General features: G+C 40.3%; 1 protein-coding gene across 18 annotated transcripts in view; it reads right to left on the bottom strand.

Annotated features, from left to right (window-relative positions):
* The window catches only part of dmd (dystrophin), a 167,528-nt gene that overhangs the window by 89,986 nt on the left and 54,749 nt on the right, over positions 1–22,793 (bottom strand). For 17 of the 18 annotated variants that reach the window (XM_057026113.1, XM_057026114.1, XM_057026123.1 and 14 more), the window contains exons 3-16: positions 21,951–22,043; positions 21,207–21,287; positions 20,468–20,560; positions 17,652–17,753; positions 16,986–17,056; positions 14,897–15,015; positions 12,280–12,476; positions 7,376–7,504; positions 4,960–5,055; positions 4,776–4,874; positions 3,922–4,103; positions 3,280–3,430; positions 2,153–2,272; positions 63–164 (exon numbers count right to left, since the gene is read on the bottom strand). In XM_057026113.1, coding sequence (XP_056882093.1) covers positions 63–164; positions 2,153–2,272; positions 3,280–3,430; positions 3,922–4,103; positions 4,776–4,874; positions 4,960–5,055; positions 7,376–7,504; positions 12,280–12,476; positions 14,897–15,015; positions 16,986–17,056; positions 17,652–17,753; positions 20,468–20,560; positions 21,207–21,287; positions 21,951–22,043 — 1,635 coding nt within the window. The remainder of the gene's footprint in view (positions 1–62; positions 165–2,152; positions 2,273–3,279; positions 3,431–3,921; positions 4,104–4,775; positions 4,875–4,959; positions 5,056–7,375; positions 7,505–12,279; positions 12,477–14,896; positions 15,016–16,985; positions 17,057–17,651; positions 17,754–20,467; positions 20,561–21,206; positions 21,288–21,950; positions 22,044–22,793) is intronic. The other variant, XM_057026120.1, reaches the window with a different exon arrangement.

The raw sequence follows: 22,793 nt of genomic DNA, 5'->3' as shown, positions 1-22,793 counted from the left end.
CGCACACACACACACACACACACACACACACACACACACACACACTTATATATTTACTCTACCTGTTCATTAGTAAAATGCTGCCATTTTAGTAAAATCTCCTGAAGTAGAATCCACCGTTCTTCTGTCCAGCGACAAATGGCTGCCCATCGGTCCCCTAGCACCTGCACACATGTTCACATACATTAGTTATAAGGGGATTAACACAGATATAATTTTGAGCAAGGAAAAAAAAAACTGTCAGCACGCCGCCTCAAGGTTTTAATCATCACATGACTCCCCTCATCAAGAAAGGGACATGTTTTCTTATCTAAACCTTTTTAGAACGGCTGAGATGTAAATTTACCGGTTACAAACGGGTTCTAGACCAAATTTTGGGTGAGTTCTATTTTAACCAGACACAAAATAAAGTGTGTCTGTGTGACAGTTAGAAAATTGTGCAATGGGACGCAAAAAATTAGGAGGTTAAGCTTGGTAAGCAGTTAAAGAGAGACGTAGAAATAAGATGCATGTTGATGTTAGGATGAATGTCCTTCATTGAAGTGACAGCTCAAAGGACTGGGAGGTTAATATGCTGCAGCCCATGATGTTATCTCTGCAGGGACAACAGTGGCAAACACTTCAACCCTTTAGATCAGCATTTTTTTCCCTCCTATATCCACATTGTTTGCATTGTAAATGTGAATTATGCAGAGGGGTATTCAAAATCCCACTCTGGAGTTCCTGTATTGTTTTGGATGGAGAGATTCTCATTTTCAATGAATCCGCTTTCCACACAAAGCAGCTTACTTTTATCCTTCAAAAAAACTTTTCCCCCATGGAGAGATTTCAGACACGTTCGATTGTTCTAATTTCCTGTGCGTCTGTACATTTAGAAGCATCTCAGCTTTCTAGATACTGAGATAATAGTTTTAGGTTTACTTGATGAAAATCCCAGTGACTTCCTGCTGTCTCCTCACGCCCTCAACACAGTGTCACATCTGGTATCAGTTCGTTGGGAACGTCTTTACCAGGATTCCAGGCTGCTGCTCCAGTACTTTTGAATAATGTTCCTTTGGTGAACAGATTATAATGCTCACTGACCTGAACTCACAAAAATGAAGCATGCGTCTTTGCAAGAGCTCATAGACAGTGAATTATCATAGATTAGACAGGCGCCATCCTGTCCACTGACACAAACAAAGATGGATGGAGAGCTGCTTGCTCCCTTTGTAGGAGAATCAAAAGGAGGCAGGGAAGCCATCTCAGTGCTGACACTGTTTGGACCATGTCTGTATCCTTTCAACCACAATATTGTAGCACTTAATAATTAAAACCAGCATACATCAAAGGGACCATGTAAAATGTAAAACATTTTGGCATATATCAGAATTTGTACTAGTTCCATACGTGTTTTACTTGATGCCGAGGAGGATTTTTAACTATTCTGCTTCCATCCAGTAAATTCAGGGTGGTTTGGTTTCATGCCAGGGGAGCTCTTATGTCACATATATTACTTTCAGCTATTGGCACCATGTTGTTCATTATGAGACTTTTATTTTAGAAGTTCAGGAATTATTTTATGATTTTAATGAATATGGTAGACTGGTAGTCAGACAGACAGAGAGAGTCAGACAGCCTGTGTACACAAATATTGCCATAAATGCGTTTGCATGGTGCATTTTGTTGCCTGTGCAGACAGACTGGCATGAAAGCCACACTTGACCTGTGTATCTGAGATCCTCATTTGGTGACGAAAATAATTGAGGCTTAGCTTCAAGGCAAGTTATAAAATAAGTGAATGAAGGGCAATTTGAATACAGTACAGCTTTATTCTTTGCTCTGCACGGAAATAATGAGGTAAATTAAGGTCCATGCATCAGCCACTAAGTACTATATTGTGGAATTAACTGCAGAAAGACACTGAGAGGACTGGCTCCTGGCTGAGTATATGTGATGATGACTATAGAGTAAACAACCACAGAAGGAAGCTGTGACGCAGGCACACACCTCAACAGTAAAGCCTAATTACTGCACAACTTTCAAAGGCAAAACTATCTCCTGTTCAATTTATTTTCCCGAGAGGATGCAGAGCCCACTCTCTGTGGGAAAGAGAGAACACGTGATGCATTGATGGCTAAAGGATCAAGAGGGTGTATTAGTGTGTCCTTGCCTGAAGTTTGCTCTCCAAGGCCGCTGTGGCGCTGTCTCCGCTGCTGTCGTCCACCACCACCACCATGTGGGTCAGGGAGTTCACCCTCACCTGCTCCATCTCCAGATCCTCCTGCAGGAGCTGCACAGTAGGAGCACACCATAGCGAGCTTTAATGATGGCGACTTAATGATGGAGGTTGGCTGGAAGCAATATGACTTTAACATTGTTGTGTTGTTTCTCTGTAAAACCACAGGGGTTAAAAAAAGAATTATGATTCAACTATCTTCACTGGGGAATAGTTAGTTTAACAGAAAGTTGCTTTCTGGGGTAAAGTCTTATAAAGAGCTCTTTGACTAATGTTGCTGCCTCACACATGCATTACAATGTTAATAGTATCTTTATTTTTTTGCCTTTTGGACCATCTTTCTTATATTTAATTCAAACCTAAATGATGAGCTCATTTAGGGAATCCTATTAACACTCTTAATATAGCCTTTTCCCTTTGAAACAATTATAGATTAACACTTACCTGATGTTTTAAAACATTTATCAACAATATCATGTTTAAGATTACCATAACTCTGCTCCACTAATGTATTTCCATAACGCTGCTACTCTTTAAGGAGCACCCACTTTTACTTCACATGTCAACACACATCAATCATTAGAAAATGTTTGTCAAGTTATTTTAAGCAGTGTCACATCCTTTAGGTGCAGCATCAATAACCATGTGAGGTTTGTTCATTTATTCCTGAGACATCTACCACAGTGTCTTTTAGAGGCATGAAATTGTTACAGTTAATCAAAAGCTAATTAGCAGAATGAAGTATGTTTTAAAACAATATGGCAATTAGATATTTACTATATGCTCCTGTTTATTTTTATTATATTCACTATAATTCACTCTATTTGCCTTAGATATTGAACAAACTATGTTGACATCAATTCAGCATTTAAAAAAAAAAAAAAAAAACAAGCTACTATAATTTAGACTTTAATAAGTTAATAAAATCAGTTTCCCAATATCAGCCTCTACCACAATCTTAAATTTTCAAACTGATAGTGAATAAGGATGCTGATCAAATGAGAAGACAAATTTAGCTTGACCCGTGTTCAGCTACAGGCCTGAGGCCAGCTGGTGCCCACCTTGTGTTCTTCTACTTGGTGCTTGACATCCTCCAGGTCGGGCCCCAGGGGTCGAGCACCCATTTTATTAATCCGTGCCTCCGTCACATCCAACCAGTCAGTGAGCTGCTGCAGCTGCTTGTGCTGCAAGTCCATGAGGACCTCGTGGAGTCTGGCAGTGAGAGACAATTTCGTGAGAGGCAAAAGACAACAAGCCATGTGAATACTGGACTATTATCGTTTATGTAGGTTTGAGCACATGTTATAGTAAGATATAACCCTGATTTTTAACAGTTTTGTAAATTGTTTTTTAAAGGCAAAGTCACATCCTCACAACTTTGTGCTTGAACCAACAAAATTATGCAAAGCGATAGCGGAACAGTTAATTAAATTTGGCGTGATGTCAGTTATTGTCCAGCTCGCCATAATTAGGAGGAGGAGGCTTAGTGGCTGGCGACAGTGAAGACAATCAATTAATTTGTAGAAAGAGATTGAATTCAATTTGTTGGTCAAGGTTTAGACAATGAAAAGCATCTGACGTCAGTTATCATGATGACATTATTTGACTTTACTATAATCACGGATATTGTCTGCGCCTCTTTGAGAAAGGTTATTTACTCCTGTGAGACATGTCAACAGCAACAACATACTCTGCTGGAGTACCTGCTCTGCCTCTCCATGCTTGCCACTCTCAGGTGCTCCCATCGGGAGTTCAGGAGGTTCATCTGCTCCCTGACTTCAGAGTCCTCCTCCTCACTGAGGTTTCCCTCAGCCAGCAGGGCGGCACCGGCCCGGAGGACACGGCCCACGCTGCCCTGGTGGGTGGTCAGCTCCACCATGTACCCCTGTAGAGAGAAAGCAGACCACAAATATAGGCTGAGCCACTCACACCACCAAACCTTCTCTTCACTTTAATGAGCTCTCGCAGTACATTTCCATTTTTTACTCTGAACACCTAACTCTGTTATAGCCTTTCTAGGGTCTCACACAGCAAAATGGTTGGGGTTGATTTTATCAGGAGAGCATTAAAGTTGATTCCTGCTGTAAACTCACATTCATAAGGGTTCATTCAGCTCTTAAGCGTAGAGTTGAAACAGCTGCTCAGTACCATAAAAGCTCTTAAAAATCCAAATATCAATTTAAAATTGGTTACCTGAGCCTTAGCCTGGACCTCAAGAGTCACATTCTCCCTTCAATGGAGCCACTTTTCGGCTTTATTTTACAGCGTACTGAATTTGTCAGATGGTTCAATCTAAATGTATTACGTTGGGGTTTGTATGAAAAGTTTACTTTGTTGGCATGAGAGACACACATTATTGCTGCTCTGTAAATATATGGATGTTAAATATTCATCACCTCCTTATTGAACAAAGGTGAGGGTAGGTGTGGATCACTGTTGGAAACTTGAGAGACAAAAAATTGTAATAAACTTGACTCCTGATTAAAAGGTTAAAGAAACCCTTCTGTTTAGTCACATGTTAACTAAAAATGAGGTATGGATAACAAATCCTACTCACCTCATGTGTGTGGAACTGCTCCTTCACCTCCTCCACATTGCTTGAGATGGGAGGCTGAGCCTGCAGCCCATCTTCAGCTGACAGCAGCCAGGTCAATACCTTAAATCACAAATATTCGTAACTTCAGAACAAGTATTTCCAGTTACTTTACAATGAGAGTTTATTGTTGCAGCCAGTACTGTACCTCCTCCAGTGCGGTCTGGTAGCTCTCCAGAGTGGTGGAGCCTGGAGGCAGAGGACTGAGACCACGCTGGAGCTCCTCCTGCCCAGGACTGAGGAACTGAAGGGGATGAATCGGAGATAACGGGCAGAATTGGAGTGATTGAGGTGAAGGGTGTGAGAAGGGGTACAGGAACAGACAGTGTCATGGTTAAAAGGGGGAAGGTTAAAAGGAGCAGGAGGAGAAACCAGGTTGTTAGAATTGGGAAAAGAGAGAGATGGAAGAAAGCGTGAAGGAGATAGAGAGACAAAAAGAGGCCCGCTGTTAGCTATTGCAGTGCCGACAAGCCAGTCTGGCCTTTGTTCAGCCTTAACAACTTATCCTCTCTCTATTTCACTTTCTCTCTTTCTTCCTCTCTCTCCTCCTATCTCCCTTTATATGCCTGTTACTGATCTGGACACTAACAACTTCTCCCCTTTTATCTCGGTGCCAAGCGTCTCCTCTTGCTACATTCTTCTCTCCAGTAATAAGGTCCTGAAAAGATATACAAGGTCCATTCCCAGTGCTGATATCTGTCCATCCCCAGTCAGCACTCTCTCGTCATGCCCATTTTCTTTCATAAACAGCGTCAGCCTCCTCAGACTCCTGTGACTCATAAATTAAACCTGCACTGGCAGATTTTACACCACTAAAGTAAACAAAACACAAGACTGAATACTGACGTCTGCCTTTACTGCTTCAAAATAAAGCAAATCTAAAAGAAGCAAAAGGAAGACAATCATCTTTCCCGAGATCCTTCACAGAGAAACATTGTGTTGGCTACTGCATGTCTGAGAATATTGAGCAAGCTCGAATGAAGCCTATTATCTTTCCTGTCTGTGAGCTGGGTCGAGCACCCAGCTTGTAAATGAACTATTTGACACAGCTTCTGAAAACATTCTATCCAGAGCAAATTGTGACGTACGTTTTCGTTATCAAACCCGCGACATGACGTGAGTTTCAGAGCGGTCGTATTTCAACACACATGCCCATTAGTATGTGCTGGATGATGCAGGCTGAGGTTTGATGACACTAAATAACAGAAATTGGTATTTTTGTGTAGTTATAGATAACAAAACCTCCAGTTTAATGACACATCACATCAACACGGCTGCTCACGGAACAATTACGGTGTTTACCTTAAATATTTGAATACTCAGAGGACTATGCACTCAAACAAGCTCTAAATGTCACCGCTTGCAAGATTTTTATGTGAAGCTGTGATGAAGGACTCAGATGCTGAATATTTTGTCCATCCGCTCAGGTAAAAAGAAACCTCACTACACAATGTTTTCTCGCCTCCTCACAGTATAAATAATCTGATGCAAACCTCGCGCCAGCACCCCCCAGGCAAGACAATGGTCCCAACTCCATTCAAAACACCTTACATTGTCATGTTTGCATGTACAGTACTGTAGTTGTAATGAGTGGGTTACAAACCCATTTTAACCTTCTTTAGACCAGTGCAACACAAGAATTTGCCAAGCGCAGCTCTTCATGTGGGTGTGTTTGCATTACAGGGCCTGGGGGTGTTTTTGCTGACACTTTTTTGAGGAGCTAATTTAGCTGCTGTTTGAAGTTAGGAGCTGAATTACATCAGCACCTGGACCTGCCAGTTCTAAAAAAGAAAAGTCAAATTATATAAGTCAAAAACAAGGAAATGGAGAAAAGCAACAAAGCAAATGGCACCAAGTAGAAAGAGGAGGAAGGAAGGCACAGGTTAATACACACCTGTATGTTTCCCCATTCATTCAGTTGCAAGGCTTTAATAAAATATTGCCTTCAGTAGCAAACTCCAGTTGGACAACTCTGTCATGTGCTGAATAGTCAGCATCACATCAGCATTTACTGCACTTAAGGCTTATTTTGCCTTCCCAAGATGAGAATTCCTAATGAGGAAATAAATCTTTGCACAACTGCACAGCTGTAAGCAGCTCCAAAATCTGTGGTGCTAATGCCACTTGATACGAACTATAGGTCTTCCTTATATAGGGTTTACCTGACAATGTCCTAACAGTATCAAAGACCTCACAATAACAGAAAAAAACAACATTTAAATAGGACTTACAATCACCCTCGGGAAAAAAAAATGTCCCACACAGTTTAAGTCCTCAAATTCTATGGAGACATACAATGTTGTTTGCGAGCACTACAAGGAAAAAAATGATCATTCAGCTTTTCAGGGCATTGCCTGCAAAAACTCCCCTTCAAAGGGCACAAAAAGTGAAGATTAAAACATTTACATTTTTAACATTGTTCAAAAAGGAAATGAAGACTTGGGAGTGATGGACATTTTTTTATCCTAAAGACAGGCAATCAAGAGAACACACAAGGACAGAAAAAGAAAACCATGGACAGATGGACGCCTGGCTAGATGGTGTTAGCTCTGTGAGACACGGACCTGATCAGTAAAACGCCTCCTCTTTTGCTCGGGCGACTTGACATATGCAGCCTGGGTGTAGGCATAGCTTTTATAGCGAGGCTGTGGGGAGGGGCTTTGCACTCGCCCCTGAGCCACATTCACTGTGATCTGAGAGAGGGAGATGAAGAGGATATAGGACAGATAAAGAGACGGCAAAGAAAGGCCAGAGGAGAGGAACGAATACACAAAGGATGAGGGAGCAGGAAATTAATTAAAGTGGTGCAAGAACAGTGGAAGGTGTAAAAGAGATGGGGTCAAAGTTAATGTCAGGATGGGGCAAAAAAGAAAGCAGAAAAGAGGAGAAAAAAGACACATGAATGATTGCACATATGCTCTGTTTCCATCCAAAACTCAAGCTCATTCTCAGTGGATCCTTAAAGCAAAAAAAATTCTAAAAGAAAAATAGCTGTTTCGCCAGTTTGGCATCTTAACATCAACTAGTGAACTTCTAATATATTTAACCAAAAAATTCACATGATGAAGTGAATGTAATATATGGTAATGTTTAAAGTTTGAGGAGAAATGCAACCTGCACGAATGATTCTCAGAATCTGATTTTCAATTTTGATTTCAAACTTTAAAACAAAAACTGGAACACTGTGAGCAGATCTTAGAGTGAGATTTTTGGCTCTGGTGTAGCAAACATAATATAAACATCTATACAATTCCATAAGATTTCTGTGGACGAAAACTGAACTCAGGCTTATTTGGGTCTTAACATAAAGTGTGAAAAAAAAATAAATATATATATAAAATATATAAGCCATAATCGAACCATCTTTACACTGATGTAAATTGCTGTATCAAATGCAGTTGATTTGAATTATAAAGCAAATTAAATTGGTTGGTTTAAAAATTAAAGACAGCCTCACTTATCAACATACATACAATTTTTGACTTGACAAAAATCTGTGTTTCAATAGAGGTTGTGAGTGAATCAGATCCTTGGATGGAAAGCAGTTCTCGTTAATGCAGACAGAGAGAGAGAGAGAGAGAAAGAGTGAAAGAGTGAGAGAGGGAGAGAAGGAGTGAGAGAGTGAGAGAGTGAGAGAGAGTGTGTGTGTGAGAGAGAGAGAGAGAGTGAGAGAGAGAGAGAGAGAGAGAGAGGAGATAGAGCTTGAAGAACAGAAGCAGCACATGAAGTTGCTGAGCAGCTCCACTTCCTGCAGCTCCGCCACAGACAGCAGCAGCCTCCCTCACACACATTCTACTGCAGGCAGCATTTTATCTCCTGGAAAAAAGAGAGGTGTTTGGCATCCACGTCCTGTATCGCGCTCAGGTAGATTTAGAACCAGCAGCCACATGCTAACACCCTTCAGTGACGCTGCACCTCGCCTGTCATTTATTGGAAAACAGATCTCTTGATAAAGAATGCCTGGAGAGGATCTTTATGAGATATCAGACAAGCATCCTTCCTAATTTACAATAGTTTCACATTCTGGCAGCGTTTTTTGAAAATGGTTTTAATGAATCTCATCAGCAGCTGCTGCATATTTAAAATGACTTCAGTAGTGAGCTCGTTAGTCTAAAACTATACTGTTGGTCCATCAAGCATTTTTTAATGTGGAGGAAAATGAATTTATTTCTCACAATTTAACAACATATTATACAACTCCTGCGAGGATATGTAAGAATGGAAAGTCTAATTTTTATTTTTTTTTTTGGGGGGGGGGGCATAAATGCTTACCTTATTGCCACAGATTTAGTTTTAACTGAATATAATATCATTAAAAGCTCTTAACATAATAAATATAAATCCTGGTTTATTTTTCACAAGCACAATCTAAGATATAGACTGTGACCTCTTTATATGACCATACACATCCTTTGGACAAGGATACAGGTGGAAAGAAGTCATGTAAATTTCCACCATCAAGTTAATTATTATTTCAGGTACTTTCTGACGTAGTAGAAAATAGTTCTGGTGTGGTTTCGAGCTCCGCGGTGCAGTGCTTCAGAAATGCATCCAGTTAGCAAGAGAATGCACCGGCGGTCGTTCTGGATCCACAGCACGGCGCAACTAGGTGCTTTATGGGGAAATTGGGGGTCATGAAGGATGCTCTGCTGGCTGGGAACTTCAAACATATCCGTGACAAACAATGAAACTGTATTAAGCCATGACATCACATACAATAACTGATGAAAGAAGAAAACACAGTCAAACCCAGACCCAGTTTCCAATGAGACTGCAAAAGTTCAAGTCAGCCATTCCATCACGAATGCTAGATGTGTCCTGACCCTCTTTGACCTCCTTCCCCTGCCTCAATTCTCTGTTCCCTCTCTTCACCTTCTGTTCTTTCCTGTTTACCCCTCGCTGTTTCCCCTCTTTCACTCTTTTGGGGCAAATTAGGTGCTTTTCTTGCAGTAGAACCTGCACAGCCAGAGGCAACCTAGAACCGGGGCAAATGGTTCATGGCAACCCGCACTTGGTGTTTGTTTTTACCCACTGGGTGGTGTTTGAGCGCAACAGGACACCAGAGATGATGTCAGGGAGGAGGGTGAACTCTAAAGTGGTTCTGTAGGATTGGAATTCTCCTTTCGATGTGGCTCTCCTTCACTTTGAGTCTCAGGTGGTGGCTGCTAGGAGGTGTTGAAAGTGCTGCTTTGATGAGGAAGGAGGCAGATAATAGCTGTTGTCAGGACCCCCCCACCCCCACCCTGTCTCTCCTTTTGTTACCATCCAACTTGTTTCCTGTAATCTGAATTTGCCAATCTCCTTCTCTGGATGCTTATATATCTTTGCACCTTCCTCTTTCACACTTTCATCATCTTCTGTTCATCTCTCTCTCTCTATCTAATTGTGTGCAGTTTCCTAAAGGAAAAGACCAGCAGTGTGTTTCCACTCCACCCAGACATGCTGTCCATCGGGGAGGGGTTGATGTGGCCATTAAACTTGCTGAGATAATAATATTACAAGCCATTACTCCAAAAACTCTCTCCATCCTGCTTCGATTTGGTGCTATAGCCTAACACTACCTCATCTTAATGTTAATGCCGATGAAAGGCCAGTGCAGATGGATTTATTTCTAACATCAGGTTTAGATAATTCCATCGAAACTTGGCCTCAGATTTGAATTTTGTTTAATTTTATTTTCCCCCACGATCACAGTTATTAGATGCTCAGGGTTGATTGATGCAGTAAGTGAAACAAAAAGTTGGCTCAAGCTTCATATTTACCACAGGGAACATCACATCTATTACGGTAAATGTCTTAATCTCCTTTTTTCTGATGTCTCTGTTTCACACCTGTGTCAGCCATCAATCAGATAATTATTTAATACAAGGATATATGATGAGACATCAATATTTAACCACTATATACTGTAATGTTCCATACCAAATTGATATCTTTATACTAAAGCTTAGAGCTTAAGGAAAAATATTTATTCTTTTGACATATTATTGTTCATGTCTTCCAAGGTTTGTTCGATCAATGCAGGCAAGATTAATTCTATTGCTGTGTTGTTTACATAGGTGGATATGATACTGTGTGTAAAAACGCGTGTAAAATATTTTAAACTAGTTCATAAACAAGAAAGCTTTCTACCAAACTAATGGGTGCATATTCAGACATGCTGTGCTAAACTCTATACTAATGCATCCTGATTAAGTGGTTTCTCTCTGTAATCATGCCTTGTCATTGAATTGGACATGTTAATCTGCACACTGCTGGTTCCTTTAGAAAATCTGATCACAGTTTCATTATTTAATTTATCTTTGCAACTGACACGTCCCTGAAACTATAACTTTCACATGCTGGCAGGCTAATATCTTCCTTTGCTCAGATTCTTTGAGGGAGCTCTCTGCTTTAATGCCTTTATGACCCTTCTTTTTTAGATTTATTTTTAAAGATATCTGCTTTGATTAATTCTGTTGTTGCAGTTGTTGCTTTACAGAACTAATTTTAAAAGTTGCAAGATGTCTGAGAACACGGATCACCGCCTGCTTCTATTATCGCCTCATGCTTGTCTCAGGGGCAGCAACACACTGATAGCTCCATCAGGGAAGTGCACAAGTATCGTAGTCTTTAAAAACACTCTAGCTGGCAGGACTGGATATATCATATCCTAAATTAATGCAACCTTATAAGACTGTTAAATCCACTTATAGAAATGCCAGTGTAAAAACAACTGTGCTCATATGCTGTGCTTTTATTAGAGGAAACAGTATAAATTCTACTTAAGCGTAATTATTTATTTTGGGCGCTGGCTCCAAACCAAAGCAATGACAAATTACACCGCCGAGTCTCTAAGAGTATAAAGAGAACACGCACAGCAAAGCTTACTTTTATCACACCACTAAGCAGAACTTCAAAAGCAGGACAACAATGTAAAGCTTCCATGATGCCATCACCAGCGGAGTAGCTCATCAGATCAGTCCAACAGAGGTTTTCTGATTTAACTCTTGAGACTGGCACATTAAATTGCAGTCAAAACGTCCTTTCAGGGCTGCAACCTCAACTGATTCATTTGGATAACATTTTACTTTCTGCAGCCAAAGATTTTACATTCTCGTTTGCCTGAAGCATTGCAATTAAAGAGTGCTGCGTGCTGATGGACAGATCAGTCCCCCTGCCCTGGGTAACGGGTCATTAGTTGATCATTTCTAAAGCCCACTTTCATGTGACCCTTGCCTCCATGACCACCGACGTGGTACAAACCATTTGACAGGAAGGTTATTCTTTCAGCATTTTTCACTTCACTGTCCTCTGCTGACACACAAGAAAACTAGTGTAAACTATAGTAGTGAACCTTTCCTTAAAGTTAGAAGGCACAAAACTTGTGTTTACAGGGACAGGAGGATCTGAAGATTGAAGGATTCTCCCCAAACAAATGGGCCCTAGCAATGCCCCCATGGCAACCATAGGGGCTGGTGTGCCTAACCTGCTGAGAGAAGCGTTGCTGGGTCTGAATCTCATAATGCTCCTCTGTCGTCACCCGGCTGACATTAGCCGGGGCTGCCCGGGGCAACGTCTCCACCTCCTTGATGGCTTCCATGGAGACGCTTTGGGGAAGCACCCGGAAGAGCGATGTCACATACATGATGACACTCTTCTTGTCGGGGTGAGGCACCGCCAAATCTGAGGAGCAGAGGGATGCATTATCACCACTTATGAAGCAAAACACTGTTTGGCAGGTATGTGACTATAGAGATACTATAGATAATAAGATATTTAATGAAATTATGTCTAGCTCAAGTGCTGTCAAGCTCAAGATTTTTTTAACCAGATTAATGTAATCTTTTTTCTGCCTTAATTGTGATAAATTGTTGTTTTTTTTTGCATAAACTATCAGAAACTCTTTGTGCTGCAGCAATATGAAAATGAACTTATAAGCAACTTCCAATTTTTTTTCCCCGTTCTCAACTAGACAAAATGTAAAGTGTAAAACTTAATTGTCCTACACTGTTTAACTTAATCTCATGAAAATTCAGATAAACCAATATCCCCTCCCCCATCCTAGCACATTAAAGTTATCACTAAACAACAAATCCACCCATATTCAAATGCCTGATTTCAACCAATTCAAAATGACCAATAATATTGTTTCTAGCTTGCTAGAACCAGGAGACTGTTAATATATGTGTGAATTTTCATTAGAGCACATTAAACAGTTGAAACTACAGGTTCAAACCAAAACGTAGGGGCTTAAGCCTAGTTTATCTTTCCCCTTCTGAATAACAGTAAAAGGAGGATTTTTTTATACGTGTAAGACTTCCTGAGGTGGTGTTAAAGCCAGTTATTACACAAAGCAATGAAAATACAGAACTGAAACAAGTAAATTGCCCTCAAATAATGATTGTTGGTTTGCTATATATGTGGCTAAGAATCTGTTGTTCAGCTATCAGACAAATCTGTGTGGGACTATGAAACAACTAACAGCACAAGACTCTTTGAGAAGGAAAAGAAAAGTTGAGGAGGCAGAGGAGGAAAAAGAGGCCATCTGAGTGAGAAAGACTGATTATAAGTGGACTAATGAACCGCTGAAGCAATGTGAAAAGAGTTTGGTTTACAGATCAGGGTAGAATTCATATTCAAAACTGGACAATAGAAACAAACTCCTGAACATACTGATATCTAGAATTAAGCCGGATTAATTATCATTGGTGAACGCTTGGAGGAATTAAAATAAGTAAAAATAAGCCTGCTGTTCCAAATCCTGACAGCTCTCCACTTAACTGAGGTATAATGGAGACAAGCCTCAGACAAACAGAACCTGAAATCCGTTGACAGCTGAGACGATGTTCGGAAAGCCCAGGTGGGGGGTTAATGGCGTTTGAAGCATTAATGTGCAGCATAATAATGATACACAATTGCCCTACTTGCTCCTAACTACTGAGGGTTTATTGAAAGATCAATAAAAGATCATCTGCTGTGATCTTCCAACTGAAGATTCAGACAAACTGTGAGGGATTAGAATGTTCCCCAAATGCTCCCCATTGTGATGGATCAAAGCGTGAAAACAACACATTAATGAAAAGATTCATCAGGAATACCTCGAAATAACATCTCAGATTTCATCTGGAATTAATGCAACATTTTACATACCTCTTCATTCAATCAAGAATTGAAGTTTTTAATTCTTTATAAAAAATGCCCACAATTTTGTTTTTATCTCCCTATTTTGAAATGATGAAAGAAATAGTTACCTCATCTGTTCTTTCCCACTGATCTAGAGTTTGCATTCATGTCTCAACTCAGCAGTGCTTTTACTGCTATTTTATTATCTGCCTGATTTAAATATCGTTCATGCTCTATTTGTGTTCACACTTGCATTATTCCTGCATACATATTTCCCACTATACAGCTGTACCGTATCTGCACCTACAGGTGCAGAGAGCAGCATTTAAATGAGGAGTTTAAATAAATTTTTCCACCAGAAGAGGGGGAGCTAAAATGCAAAGTGAAATTGAGTCAAGTGAGTTGGACGATCGAGAAGAGGACTCAAACAAACAACCAAACGATATCCAACAAAGAAATATAAACATCGCATAAACATTCGAAATCTGACATGGAGCGACATCTGTGCCGAAGTAAAAGCTGTTGGGAAATCAAAGAAAACTGTCCAGGAAGTAAAACAGTCTTAGTACATACAAACCTTTAATCTTAAAATCATCCCCAATAAACACTGACCCAGACAGCTGCTCCTGCAACTGCAATCTGGTAGCAGTTCAGCAGGAAGTAGTGTGTAGACGACACACACTTATCAGAATTTTAAAAAAGAATCCAAGGACTTTTTGACCAGTGAGGACATTCTGTCTGTAACCTAGCGCATCACCGACCATGTCCCTCCTGTAGGTGACCACAAATATGGCCACAGCATCACTAAACGACTGGCTGACACATTGTGTTCGTTAGGCAAGAAGATTATGGTGCATAATTGGAACTGTTGAAGTACAATGAGAATGGTAACTCATCCTTAATATTCTTGTCTAGAATGACCAATGTGTGTGTGCGTGTGTGTGTGTGTGTGAGCAAGAGATAGAGAGGGTGTTAATTACCCTCAGGGTCCAGCAGTCTGTCTATCCCCAGGTGTTGTTCTGCCGTGTTAAAGGCGTGTTCCAGTTTGTCAATCACAGACGTCTTTCGCTCCACTGTGCTCCAATCGAAAAGTTCAGGTCTGCAGAAACAGGAGAGGAATAAGCCAACCACGCACTCGCTGTACCCATTCCCCTTGTATTCACATCGAGAGGCTCATGAGGTTAATTATTTATTCCATTATTATTCTCCCTCTGCATCCACGATATAAAATACGTGAAAAGCAAACAAAGGGCAATTCATGAAGTGATAAAGGCTTCGTAAGAGAGCCGGTAGCTTCACCTTCTAAAAAATAAAACACAGTGTAATTAAACATCTGTTGGCTGAAGCAGACAGGTTTATTTTTGGAGCTACCCTCGGTCAGCAACTGTGCATTTATCTGCCATGCGCACATGCTGGCTGTGCAAACTCTGTACTCACTCAGGAGAAAGCAAAAGGAATTATTACTGCAAAAATAATAGTTTATTGATTCGGCGCGTGATCTGAATCAGTTGGCTGTTGTAGAGGAACACTGTCTGCATGGTGAAGGCTTTGTAAGTGTGTGATCTCTGTGGTGCTGTTCACAGATGTTCCTGTCGGCCAGCCAGGATGTTATCTGTAATTACACAAGTTTGGGCCTGAAACCAGAACCCTCGGGGGTACCCAGAGAGGCAGATTAACGGACCCTGTGCTACTCAACTCTCTGTTCACCCTGTTTACAATCATCCATTTACTGATTATTTTTATGAGATGCTCATTGATTCATTCCTCCATTTAGTTGATCATTTCATTGCTTTTTTGGTAAATATGACGCCTCCACTGCACAGTAAATGTGACCATGCTGCTGCAGTTAGTGTGGAAGGCTTACCCAACGCATTAGCCAGACATCCACTAAGGTTTCTAAACAGGGTTAGTTAATTGATAATCAAAGAGGGTTCATGTCTAATTTCCTCAAGTGCACTTCATGAGAGTCATTTATAGTCGTCATCAAAATTCCTGACAGAAATATTGTACATATCAGACAAAGTCTGGCTTTTACGACGTCTGTAATGGTTCATTTCATCCATATCAAATGACCCATCAGAACCAAGAAGGGAGCCTTTTTCATTTTTTAAACTATTTGTGACGCATAAAAATTCAAAAGATCATCATTTATAGAATTTACAAAACACCAACAAGAACACACGCAAAATATTTTTGCAGCAGCGAAGGAACAGAATAAAAAAAAGAAAAGAAAAACAACACAGTTGATGTTACACTTCCAAAAAGGTTATTCACTCCAAACCAGTTATAAAAGTGGTGGTGAAACAATGTGGACGGACAGGATTGGAGCCACATTTGCTCTGGGTAAAACTCTCAGTATTAGAAGCTGTGCTGACCACAGCATTTTGCTTAGGCAGGTACAGAAGCAGAGCATGAAGGGTGGTGGGGGGGGGTGATATTCCCCCCCCGCTTAGTCTCATATGTGCAGCTTCTGCTTCTTCCTACATGAGAAATGAGTGATTAATGCTGTGCATCATCCCCAAATGTTAGATACACAGCAATGATTTGGATCTGTCCTATTTTATTCAATTTAGGAGTCTGTCAAAAACATTTAAACAAGACAAAAAGTGATTTGGTGGAACACTTCATATTAATTAAAGTAAAAAGACAACCGAAGAACCGAATAATATGAAAAAGTAGTTAGTAGTTAGCAGCTCCACAGATTACACCACAAGTGGCTCTACTTGAACTGAGCCGTCTGAGCAGAAAAACCGATTTGTTTTCTAAGCATCAGGCTCAGCAAGCTGTTATCACTACTTTGGCATTTTTGTTGAACTATCATTTTGTTTCTTAACACTTGGCAGCAATGGGCTCTGACTCTTTACCAAAGCATTTTTATTATAAACATATTTGAATTACAGCACAATATCAGCTGCCGAATTATCCTCTATTATGTCTCCACTGTACTTTTCCCTGCATATTTTCCTTTCAATCCAGGGTAGAGATGTGCAAAGATGGATAGAATCACACACACACACACACACACACACACACACACACACACACACACACACACAGACTTTGCTGCACCTGTGGCTGTGAATGAGGGCATTGAAGGCCAATCCATCATTCCAGCTACTGGAGAAGTTAACCACGTTGACCTGAAGACAAAGATAATGAATTTTTAGAAGACCAGCAAATGTACCATGACAACAGCTCTCTAACACTGCACAATACTGCATTTGTTTCCATCTTTCAAGCTATGTCTAAGATTAAATGCATGTTTTTCCGTCCAAATCTAAGCCTGTAGTTCATAAAGACGGGAATTTCAACTGTGAAAGATGGGTGTCACATACAATCAAAAGTGCCAGCTGAAAACTGTGCAGCTCCCTTATGACGCTGTCACCACAGCTGCCACTCTTTCCATTCCAGCACGATTACACCTCCAGTTTAAAGGACAACAGTGGCAGATTTATCATCGGAATTTGTAGAACGAGCGCTGACACATAAGTAAGCAAAACAAAAGTCAACTTTGTCAGCCAGAGACGACTTGCAAACTATTTTTAACAGCCGAATCAAGTCTTGTCAGCCAACAAGCTATTATTTCTGGACACAGTTTATTTCTTCATCACAGTCCACGAAAGTCCATTGTCGACTCAACTGAGATATCAATTCATGGCCAAAGACTACTTAGAGAACAAGAAATTGGACTCAAATATTGCTTTATTGGTTTCTGTTTCATAGGAGATAACTGACCTGAGGGTACTGCCGTGTGTTCTGACGAACCCAACTCAGCAGGATCTTTTCACTGTTGGTCTGCTGAAGGCCTGCCATCACGTCCTTCATCACATCCTTTACCTGCACGTGCACATGAAGGGTCATCACACTTTTTCCATTAGACATGAGTTTTATGTGACCTTTTTCTCTTATTTCTAAGGTTTAAATTGTTCACATGATGTTAAAACGTGGCGCCTGGAAAAGCAAAAATTGTTAAATGAAAAAAAAAAAAACACCACGAGTGAAGTTAAATAGAAAGGTTAGTAATATAATTTTTAGTTGCAAAATAAAAGTTCTATACCAAAGTAGAGACAAGAAAGACTGGTTACTGTTTCCAGTTGTGACTGGACATGCTAAAGAGAGAAGCATTTGTAAAATCCATGCTAATATAATGTGTGTCAGTGTAACATTTGCATACAAAAAAGACCTTTAAAAAAAAAACCTGGTGCTTTCTAGCGAAGTTTGACATGGCCTGTCAGTGGGTGCTTTGCATATTCACATAACTGCACACATGCACACACTGTTGGAGGATGGTTGCGTACACACATATGAATGTGTGAGACCGTGTGAATATGAGTTCACCCTCAGCGGCTGGCTTTTTGGCAGATATGAGTGACAGTTTTAGAGCACTTGTTCAACGCTTGTGGGATGGTGAAAGAGACATTCTGCTTTTCACTGCCCAGTGGTGCCTTCTAACCCTCACTCTTCATTCTCTTACACATAGATTACTTCACACATTACATGTTACTTCCATTCCCTTGGCTACTTCTCTTCTTTAACCAGTCTGAGCTCCTACTTTATCGAAAGCACCACACTGTCTTCGCCTGCCTCTTTTGTGCTGTGTGCTTTTTGTAGTCCAACACACCCATTCTTGCAGTCATGGCGTGTTGTGAGAGTTAGTTGTCTCTGACAACAACAGAAGACTTAGATCTACTACTCTTACTGTAACCAGAAACGCTACTTGCCTGATAATAATAATGATATTTTCAGACACTGTTGCATTCATAGATGCAAAGCTATTTGGTATAAAGAATGGGTTATTTGTATGCGCACGATAGGCAACTAAGCCTATTAATAGAGTTTTTGTAATTTAGTATCGAGGTGAATACAGAGCAGGGGGCCATCTCTGTCTCTCACTCTCTCTCTCTCACACACACACACACACACACACACACACACACACACACACACACACACACACACACACACACACACACACACACACACATACACACAGGTTTGTTTGCTGCCTTTCCTCATAGAATGTGGCCTGTCGGGTAAAAAGGGACTCATTTGGGAGTAGGTCACTGCATGCATTTCCACTTTAATTGGAGGGCTCCTTTGACAAAGACAGCAGTACACCCAGATGCACACTCGCACACCGACAGATTCACACACACGGACAAACACAAAAGTATTCATGGACTGGCCTACGTGCCTGCATGCACAAGCCAATGATACCCTCTAGGGAATTAGCAGCTCCACGCAATCACACTCTATTAACAAATGCGTACACACCCCCACCCACAACCATGCATTTGGCACACAAAATACACACATACTGAATGCCTCATTAGGTCTGTGCTAAAACTAATGTGGGATATGGAGTTGCACATGAAATAAATAAAAGCCTATGTTAATTTTAAATGTAAAATACAGATTAGGACTGTTAGTGTTTGACAGTGGAAACATTACATTCAATAAATTAATAAAAAGGATGAAAGGCAGCAAAGAGAGGCCGATGAAAAAAAAACTCCGAAGCGCCTTGTGCTGCTTCTGCACTCAGAGGTGTAATGGTGGATTTTTCTCCAAAAAGCCCTGTCTTTTCGAATTTTCTGATCAATAACAAAAGCACAGAAGACAGGGTGTATTTATGTATTGCCTTGAGACCTTAACCATGTTTTTTCTACCCCAAAAGCAAAGATTTTTCCATTTCTTTTTTCCTATACTTGTGGATGCTTTGATTTTCCAACAAAATGCTGCTGCTTTCACCTCCACGGATTCAATCCAGCAACGAAAGCACACAATACCTCAACAAAATGGCCACATTTAGTTACTTTGCATCACTTTGTTCTTGTGTGCACCAACATCAAAGTAAGTCACACACAGGAGAAGTGCAATAAGAGCTTCATTCGACTTGTCCATCACAAACAAAAGGACATTTTAGCAGATGCAGTGAAGCATGTTAGTATCAACCGTCACCTTAGTTATGATTACAGGATGTGTACTTATTCTAGCTTTTTTGATACAACAGTCTAAAAAAATCTGCACAGCCCTCTTATAACTTCAGGTTATTGAAATGTAAAGGGCCGAGAAAAAGATAAATCCTTTCAGAATGTTTCCACGCCTACAATTACCAGTTTAATTGAAAAGCAATCTTTTGGGAGGAACCAAAAGATGGGCCACACCGATGGACTGAGTGCTGTAATAAAATCAAAAAGTACTTGACCAAAGTATTAGTTTAGAGGTATGCACATTTATGGAGCAGGTTTTCTACCTAGAAGATTTCATTCTGAACTGGACACATTATAAGGTGGAAAATATTCTGAAATGAGTTATCTCTGCCTTACCAGATCGCAAATCTTGCATTTCGTACATATTATAGCACTCTTAGTAGTGTTATTGGTTTATTAGTGTGAAGGTAAAAAATAATATATAGAAAAAATTCTACTATTAAAAAAGTTTCTATTTCCCCAGCCTTTAAATAACTTTATACTGTATCATAGACAAATGAAACATTCCATCAAAAAAGGGCTGAAAGAGCAGAATGCTGATACATCCTTTCAACTACACACCTGCCAGTGGAGAATGATGCTCCAGATGAGCCCGAGAATCAGTTTGTGATTTCCATCAACAATGTCTGCCGCTCCGATATTCACCAATTCAACCTGGAGGAGGAGCGAGCACACAGACAAATCTCATTATGGCTATATTTCCAAGATGAAAGCCAATACACCCACCTCCTCCGACTGAATGCGGTTTCCTTTTTTCCAGCTCGTGAACCAATAAAATAATGCAACTGTGACTTTCGTTCAAAGAGCTAATGTGGATGTCATCATTTTAGCAGCCAGCTGAAATATTACAGGAGCATATCTCATCTCACATCACACATTATCCCGCACAATTTCAGGAGACTATGATATTATTGTTTCTTTATATGATCAATGATACAACCAAAATGCTCGTATCGATTTAGGCCAGCATTAACATTGTTGTCTCTTTTCCATTCAGTTGAAATCATGTTGTAAAATAACATATTCAATTGCTTGGAACTAAGAAGATTAGAGAAGTATGTGTTTTTTTCCCCAACATAATTAGTAGCATCTTAAATGCAAGGCAAGGCAACTGAATTTCACGAAGAGACAAAACAACAATGCAAATGTTCTTAAAATGAAAAGTTTGAGATTGTGCATTTGATGTTTTCATCCTGCTTCTGATGTATAACTGATGTTCTGATGTATAATACCATTCAGTCTGTAACATACTAACAACAGGATAAAGAGGAGCACCTCTACCCAAGGATGTTTTACTCACATTGTTCTTCTGCAGGATCTGCAGAGCACGATTGACATTGTTGAGTGAGTGAACACGCGTTAATCCTCTCTCCAACCTCACCTATACACAAACACACGCCCGCAACAAGGAGATTATTAAAGGGGGAGCAGCCCTTGGTCAGGGGCGTTCATGAACACAACGGGCATATTACAGCAGTGAAGAGATTCAAACTAAGCATAAAAACATTCAGGTCTTTCCATGATGAACGGGGATAGTTAAGCAAAAGGAAAAAAAAGTGTCAAAAGTTTTTAACAAAATAAAGGAGATTAAAGAGGGCAAGGTTTAGACTGAAGGCTGTGAAGAGGCGTGTGTTCAAAACTGAAAATATGAAACAGCTTTATTTTCCACCTGGCCGTGTGCCTCTTTCCAGGCTCCAATGAAATTGACATTTCCATTCATTTCTGTCTGCTAATGTCAATAGTTGACAGAACAGCCACCATTTTCTAAAGCTCATACGTCACGTTTAATTTCATTATTGATCTGCTGATTGCTTTCACAGTTATTTAGCTGATGGTTCAGTCTATAAAATATCAATAAGGGTTATTATGATTTCCCAGTGGCAAATGGGATGCATCAACTGTCTTCTGGTTTTCCTTAAAATCATCAATTAAATCTGTGCTTTTAACCATCAGGAGAAATTTGTTCACTTCATAATATAATGATAACAGGACTGACTTCAAAAGCCTGCTCTGAATCGGGAGATGCGGGTGGAGGTGTTCATACCAGTTGATGTCCGACCAACCCCTCCAGCAGCTGCAGCAGACGTCGTCCATCACACAGGTCTGAGAACAGATCCTCCACAGGCGGCTTCCCTGTCTGAAACGCATGGAATGGAACAGCTTAAATACGATGAGCATGAACTCAGCTTCAGTGTGATCTTATGACAAAACACACAGCAGGGAACATAACTGTATCCTTTTGTGCAACAGCAGTGTGATACCGGCTTATTAATTGAAACTATTATTACCCGCCTTGGCCTTTGGACTGTTTTTGGCAGATAAAAACCCATTAACATTAGCTATAAATCTGAACCTCAGGCAAGAAATTCCGGACATGTCATGAGGTTAATGTTCTTGTTCCATGTAAAGGTCAAAGATTCAGTCCCCATACAAAAGTCTCTGCTTTCAATTGGCCATAATGGTGTCCAAGACACTGCTAGAAAGGCTCGCACAGGTTATCACAAATCACACTTGCTTTAAATGCGAAGATAGGAGTTCAAACCTCAGAAGGTTGTTCTTTATCAGAGCTGATAAGACTCGGATTACAAGTGTCTTTGCACAGTAAATGCTGAACAGCTCCCTAGTTTTCTCGGGGCTTTCCCAGGAGGGATGAAATTCAATGAAACAAAAGAATAAAAACAGATGTCATTTGTGGCACAATTTTGAATAAATTAAATAATTGATGTATGTACTGTAAATATAGAGCCACAGCAAGCTGAGCTGAAGCTATCTATAACAATCTTTCCCACCATAGCTGGCCGTGGCGCATAACTTGACAGCCTCAAATAAAAATTACACCCCTCAGAAACTTACACCACATAGAAAAAAAGGGTTCCATCAGAATCAC

Source organism: Takifugu flavidus, chromosome 3 (genome assembly GCF_003711565.1).
Source record: "Takifugu flavidus isolate HTHZ2018 chromosome 3, ASM371156v2, whole genome shotgun sequence".
Taxonomy (NCBI): Eukaryota; Metazoa; Chordata; class Actinopteri; order Tetraodontiformes; family Tetraodontidae; genus Takifugu; species Takifugu flavidus.
This window is presented reverse-complemented; position numbering and strand designations above follow the sequence as displayed.